Genomic DNA, 7,633 nt, shown 5'->3' with positions numbered 1-7,633 from the left:
GGCTCCTTCTTCAAACCCCTTGTCATCTTGTGGCAGAGTAGAAGCAGAGGATGTGCCATGCTTGGCCTTCCTTGATAAGAAAAGACTTTCACACCCCCTCTGGCAATCCTTCTCACTTTCACAACCCCTCTGACAATAAACAAACTCACACAGGAGAAAACAAAAAAATACCCATCCGGTATCACAGAGCACACAACAACTCCATGCACGATCCTTCTCAAACATCATCTTCCTTTCTGAGGAAAAACCACTCTTAGAAAATGAAAAAGGTTTATTTTCTCTTCTACCAATTAAGTCACTACTCCATTGTATTTATAACCTTTTAACACTTCATTTGGTGATGCTCATTCACGTGAAAAAGCATCATTTTGGTGTTTTCAACATGACTGTAGACTCTAGAAGTCATGTCTATCAAATCCACTACATCTTGCTAAGGCTCATCTTTTGTGAACAATTTTGTTCTGATTTTAGTCCTCCTTGATTGGACAAATTCTGCTTCAGAATCCCTGACAACAAGCAACCTGAGCTTTGATTTCTCAGAGAAATCTGTGATCTCCCATCTCTAACTCAGAAGCTATCCAATTCTTTTATGCCTCTGAAACAGTCGTCCTCACTTGTCTAATCAACCTCGACTCAGGAGAAACCTTCAAACTAGTCCCTCACGAATGAGTCGACATCCAAGCTTTAAAAATTCCTCGTACATATTAGCTTGCCACCACAGTTGTCGCTAGCTCTCATGTTTGTTTATTGTTAGCATTTTTAGGTTGCGAGCTAGTGACCAGATAGTTTGTGGTTAAGTTTTATGGTTATCGCCAGCTCGCGAGGTAAAATGTATGAAGACGTGATCAAGCTGCGAGCTGGCGACAAGTTGGTTTGGGTTTACATTGTGAGGTCTCTAGCTTTTTGGATGTTAGCGTTTTATGTTACCGAGTTGGAGATTGTTAATGAATTTGCTTTGGTCGCGAGGTCTCGAGTTGGTCTGATGTCATACATTATAGCCGTGAGAGTTAGCAAGTAACTCATTTCATACAGTTGTCGCTAGCTCTCATGTTTGTTTAATGTTAGCATTTTTAGGTTGCGAGCTAGCAACTAGACAGTTTATGGTTAAGTTTTATGGTTATCGCCAACTTGCGAAGTTAAATGTCTGAAGACCTGATCAAGCCGCGAGCTTGCGAGTGAAGTGCTAGAGGTTAAGAGATAAACAGTTTTACGATGGCGAGTACACGACAGGGGTTAAAGTTACCGCTATCTCCAAGTCGCTGCAATGACGAGGACTTAACATTTTGTGGTCGAGAATTAGCGAGTGGTAGTTTAGTTTCCCTCAGTCACTAGACCTCGAGGTTATGAAGGCTTAGCATTTTCAGCTTGCGAGTTGGAGATAGAGTCGTAAGGTCTTGTCGCTAGGTCGCGAGATTTTCTAATGGGTAGTCCTTCAGGCAGAGAGTTGATGACTGTGCCACGTGTTTTAATGACTTGACGGAGACTGCTGAGGTGCCAATATATTTTTTTTACGTTTTGGAAAAAGGTTGAAATCCCAATATATATTTTTTATGGTTTGAAAATATCTTGAAATCGCCAATATATTTTTTTATGGTTTGAAAATAGCTTGAAATCGCCAATATTTTATTTTTATGGTTTGAAAATAGGTTGAAATTGCCAATATTTTTTCTAATGGTTTGAAAATAGGTTGAAATTGCCAATGCAAATATTTTTTTGATTTTAAAAACATTACAATTCGCCCATGCAAATATTTTTTTGGTTTTAAAAAATTACAATTTGTCAGGATTTTTCACAAACTTTGAGAGCAATCACGACTAATTCGCCAATGGAGATTATTATTTTTTCTTCGTAAACCGCAAAAATTTGCCAATAAAATTAAAATTTTCCTCGAGAATTATACAGCTTTCGCCAAGTTTTTACACCTTGTCCGAGGGGGGGGGGGGGGGGGGGGAGTGGTGGTTCTTAAAGTTTTCCCTAAAAACAAGATGATCTCTAACATAAAACCACCAGAAGCCTACACCAAAGACCTAAGCATCCCCTGGCACTCTCGAAGAACAGGGGAGGAAAGACATTATCAAGAATATCTTAAATTCAATTAATTGCAAGGTTACAAATGACAACCACACTTATTGGCAATAAACATGAGGAGTCTAACTCTATAACATGCCTTACACTAGCACTTAGCCCTATGCACCATTGCTCCACATAGAATGTAATGGTGAAATCCCATCCAAGATCTAACTTGCCACTGTGGTAGTGAATGTGTAGTTCTATAAACACTTTGCTAACACCATATAGTAAGCCCACCAAACAAAGAATTCCTTCCCTAAATATGCCAATCATCGTACAATAGCATAGAGGTTGAGCCCTCCAAATGCATGCACCTTTACCTCTTGTCCGAACATTGCCACTACATCATATGTAGACGAGCCCTCAAGTTGGTCTACATAAAGAGCTTCAAGAGCCATAAGCAAATTCCAACATCAAGTAAATAATAGACAAAGTTCATGATTAAATTCCACATATCATTGCCTTGGAGCAATAGCCTATCCTAATATTATTAGCTCATGTCAAGAAAAAATGCATTGAAGATGTCCATCTAGAACTATAAGTTCATGCATAATAAGGGCACCTTGCACCTCCTAAGTGTAATCGTCCATCTTACTCTTGTTGCTTCTCAAAAATCCAACACATACGACCAAAAACTAGTGCACCCACCTCCACCACCTCTCCAAGAAACAAAACCCCAACGTCTACTAATACCTATATTCTCACCAACAATACCATTGCTTGTTAATTCACCATACCCAGACATGATCCATCTTAAATCCTAAATAGAATATAAATCTAATTTCCTATCTAGGTTAGGCTTCCAAGATTCTAATGCAAGATTTTGTTTTGATTCCAATGTTGATAAAGAATTTTTGTCATCTATCAACTTCTCTTATAAGCTTGATAGTTTAATCAAAAGGATTGAATATAAGTGCTACTTGTGAAACCTACTTCAAAATTGGTCACTTTGCTAGTTAATGTCAAACCAAAAAGTGTCAAGACATTATGAGAAAAATTGATCAATTTAAACTATGATGCACGAAGTAAAGGAAAAGGCTAATAAGGATTCAATAAAGGAGAATATAAATAGCTATACAAATAATTTTTTATTTGTAGAACACAATCCAAAACAAGAGCAAGAGGTGAAATGGTGGGATCAACAACAAATGATGGAAACATTAATCCCAAAGGTATGGCTTTGCCTTCTATTAATTCACCACAAGCAATGTTATTAAAATAGAAGGAAAAAGTTCTAGATGTGGTAATTCAAGAAAGGATGTATCTGATGATATAGAGTTGGACAAAGAGAAAATCATCACTTGTTCTTTGATTCAATTGAGTCTCTTACATCCTCCCTTTTCTCAAATCTTAACTAAGATCACAACACTTATAGAAGCTCTAAGAAACTTACAGATGTAGTGGTGTTTTCTAACAGGGAGACCAAATTTGAAGGAAACTTGTTAGAGGGGACTGCAAAAGATGACCCTAATTGATGTCTTGAGGGTTGGGTAATGTGTGCACTTAGTTATTTTCACAACATTGTATTTTATGGTCACCCGCCTGTTTTTTTTTGTCAGTTTAATGTTTGTAGATAATTTACAACCGTCGTAAAACTCTTTCATCAATCATTGTTTGATTTTTTCTTTCGGTTGTTGAGTCTCACTGCTCACTAAGTGTTTAGGCCCTTTCAATTGCCCAATTTTACTCTAATTAAAAATGTCAAAATTTATGAATTACAATAATAAGTTAACACATCATCTAATTCTAATGATGTGAATTACTTTATCTTTTGTATAAAAAACACTGCATTTAATTTTTTTTTTATTAAATATGTATCTGCCAAAGCTTCTTTGCTATTTGATGTTTTCGGATTTTCCCCACTATTTTGCCTTTCTATTTACTTATGTTTTTTAATATTAATTTGATATATTATCTGGTTTCTATTTTGTTCATTTTTGTTATTCTTTTTTGCTTTTAATTATACACTCTGCACGGTTACATATTTCTGCCTTCGGCAAAATAAAATTGCAATAACCCTTTGTATTAAAATTTGGCTTTTGCAATCCATACCTTGCGGCTGGTTTCACAAAAACTTACTTTAAAGATTACAAGGAGCTAATATTAAAATATATGCCGCATGCATTTTTTGAAAATTGCAAAAAAAATTCACAGTGCTGCTGAATTAGAGCAGCCTTGGACATCAATGCCAACTATATTTGCACACAACTGAAATAATACCAAAATGCTCCTTGCGTAGGAAAATTACATACGAATTACGGTGCTTTACATATAAGGTTTTGATTCAACCAAAACCAATTTGGGTATCTAGAATTAAAACGAAGATAAGCTTTCTTCCTTAAAATATGAGTCTAGAAAAAATGAATACCTGGTCATATTTTTTACAAAATCTACTTGTGGATTCGTTTCCCTTTCTTTGCTTATATTTTACAAGTGTCTTGAAAATAGCCTTCTCAACTCCTGCCGTATAAAGCATCCCTGTATAGGAAAATTACCACTCCTCTATCTCATCTGCATCCATCTCCTCCGGAATCTCACTTAACCTACTATTCACATTTGTAAAATTGTCGTTGATATCTAATGTTGACAAAATGTTGCCATCAGAAATGAGATTATCTAACTCAGCTGAATCAATTTCAGGTGCTTCTATTTCTTCATAATCCCAATGTTGTTTATCCCATTCTTCATTATAGCCTCTTAAAGATTCCAGCTGCACATGGAAAGCTGGCTGTCCCAACATCTGCATAACTGGTTTATATTCAGTAGCCAAAACGGATAAACTGCTAGTCTTAAAAAGGCCACTGGAAGCCAATCTCTCTGAGAACATTTCAATCTGTATATTAAAAAGCAATCTTAGCAAATGTATTTTCCATGTTCAAGATTGAAATCATTCTTACATTCCAAAGAAGTCACTTTCCAGTTTCTTATCTATTTTTAATTTGAAATTTAACTACAAATACACGCTGAAAGCTGCCGTACAATAAAATTGAAGATCTTTTGCAATGGAGCTTCTCATAAATTAACATGGGTTTGATTTCACTATGATTTATTTAAGCCCAAACCTTATAATCATTCAATCACTGAGATTTTCTACATAAGTGATGAAGTACAGAACAAGACAGGCAGACCGCAGACAAAAAGTTAAAAACAGGATTTGGACTCTTAGAAACTTAGAGCTTATATCATGCACCTCTGACAATAAATTAATTTAGTTAAAGGTGTAGAAACAAAAATTTATATTTCATTTCTTTGCCATATAGATGACTTAAATAATTTTATAGGAATTCTGTGCAACCACCTTCTCTTTCAACTTCGACTGACTACTTATGTCATAACTTAGCATGAAACTTAAAAACTTACCCTCTTTTTGTGTGAGGACCGCTCCACCTGCCAAAGTGCTGGGCCTCGGATAGATTGCCATCTAGCCAGTTGCTCACATAGAGGAAGAAACATTGTCAAAGTGATTAAACAAGAGCAGTTAAAAACCTCTCCTGCATAAATAATCAAAAGTTGAAAGATTTACCTGGGAGGTGCAGGATGAGAATTTCCAAACAGAACTCCACGAGTCATGACAGATCCAGATATTGATTCAACAACAAATGCTGAATTAACTTCATCCCATTCTAGTAGTGCTTTAGTTCTTCTTTGGTAACGACAATTACTAGCACCAAGAAGGCAATCGGAGTCACTCAAATAAGATAATGCCATCCAAGCATCATCTATTGCCTCCTCGCTTATAAAATCTAATACTGCAACCAAAGAAAATAAGAAGAGTTAATGACATAGATTGTTAATTGTTAGTCAAGAACTTTTGTTTAGAACTTCTGATAATATAATGCAGTGATTTTTATATCAATTGACCTCAGAAGCTACTCTCAGCTTAAATGAATAAGGCCTACAATTATAAATTCATATGTATGAGCATACCTTAAATGGCTACACATTCAACACATTTTAAGTTTGAGGATTTATTTTCCATCAGCTTTTTTTGTTTTTTTAATATATATACGTACGACATTAATTATAAAATTAGAGAACTGGCAACATATGGCATTGAAAATTGTAAAAGAAAGCATAAAACAGATTATTAATATAAAATTAGAAATACATACATCCTTGAAGAAAACAGTAAATTATCAAGCAGAGAACCTTAAATTCACAAATGTGTAAAGGGATTTGTCAAAGACAATGAAGAGTTAAACCCATGCGAGAGAATCAAGCCCTACACTGCCACGCTGCTATAAAAATACAAAGCTGGTGTTATATAAATGTACAACACAATAAGTATAAAATTAGAGAGTTGGCAATGTTGAGACATGGACCAGCTAGGACTCGAACCTAGGACCAGCTAGGACTCGAACCTAGGACCTTTCATACGCTGGTGGAGTGCTCTACCACTGAGCTACTGGCCCCTCTTGGACCAGTCCATCATCGGTCCGGGTGTGGCTTATTTCCAACACCAACACCCCCCCTTAAGCCACACCTCTCGTATGCTTGGGGCTCCTAGCCTGGACCTGGCTCTGATACCATGTTGAGACATGGACCAGCTAGGACTCGAACCTAGGACCTTCCATATGCTGCTGGAGTGCTCTACCACTGAGCTACTGACCCCTCTTGGACCTGTCCATCGTCGGTCCGGGTGTGGCTTATTTCCAACACCAACATGCAACATATGGCATTGAGAGTTGTGAAAGAAAGCATAAAAACAGATTATTAGTATAAACACATACATTCTTGAAGAAAATAGCAAATTATTAAACACAACCTTAAATTCACAAATATGTTAAGGGATTTGTCAAAGACTATGAAGAGTTAAACCCATGTGAGAGAATCAAGCCCTACACTGCACGTAGAGATAAAACTACAAACCTGGTGTTATATATATGCACAACACGATAAGTTTGAAATTAGAGAATTGGCAAAATATGGCATTGAGAATTGTGAAAGAAAGCATAAAAGCAGATTATTAATAGAAATATATACATCCTTCAAGACAACAGAAAATTATTACGCACAGAACCTTAAATTCACAAATATGTAAAGGGATTTGTCAAAGACTATGAAGAGTTACACGCATGTGAGAGAATCAAGCCCTACGCTGCCATGTAGTTCTAAAACTATAAAGCTGGTGTTATAAATTTACAGCCTCCCCTCTCCAGCAGTTGCTGCTGAAGATCATCCTCTTGCATAGTAGCCTCTCTGATTGTATTTTACAGCATTCCAATAATTTCCTTCGCTGAATGAATACATTTGTAGGTACCACCTACAAGCTAAATATTGAAGTAAAAACTCCCATAAAGCAACCATTGCCTAATTTGTGAGATCCATAGTTACCTACTGATGACAGAAGACATCTCTAGTACGAAAGATGGGTATGGAAGCAAGGGCATTACTTTTTAGAAAATGAGATGGGAGTCTACAAGGAAACACCACAGTAAAAAAATTTAACTGTGCATAAGCTTATAAGCTAAAAATATTACAAGATTTATGAAAGAAAAATCAACATTTTAAAAGAAAAAATGCTATGTATATTGAATTGTAAAGACGCATTCAAAAGCAAGCT

General features: G+C 36.1%; 1 protein-coding gene across 6 annotated transcripts in view; it reads right to left on the bottom strand.

Annotated features, from left to right (window-relative positions):
• Positions 1 to 4,279: 4,279 nt before the first annotated feature.
• LOC131060891 (cell cycle checkpoint protein RAD17) overlaps positions 4,280 to 7,633 on the bottom strand; it is a 206,462-nt gene continuing 203,108 nt past the window's right edge. For all 6 annotated transcript variants that reach the window (XM_059221313.1, XM_059221311.1, XM_057994325.2 and 3 more), the window contains 3 exons: positions 5,594 to 5,819; positions 5,431 to 5,491; positions 4,280 to 4,903 (listed from right to left, as the gene is read on the bottom strand). In XM_059221313.1, coding sequence (XP_059077296.1) covers positions 4,562 to 4,903; positions 5,431 to 5,491; positions 5,594 to 5,819 — 629 coding nt within the window. In that variant the 3' untranslated portion in view covers positions 4,280 to 4,561. The remainder of the gene's footprint in view (positions 4,904 to 5,430; positions 5,492 to 5,593; positions 5,820 to 7,633) is intronic.

This window comes from Cryptomeria japonica, chromosome 5 (assembly GCF_030272615.1).
Source record: "Cryptomeria japonica chromosome 5, Sugi_1.0, whole genome shotgun sequence".
Lineage (NCBI taxonomy): Eukaryota > Viridiplantae > Streptophyta > Pinopsida > Cupressales > Cupressaceae > Cryptomeria > Cryptomeria japonica.
Note: the sequence above shows the minus strand (reverse complement) of the source record. Positions and strands in the feature narration are given on the sequence as shown.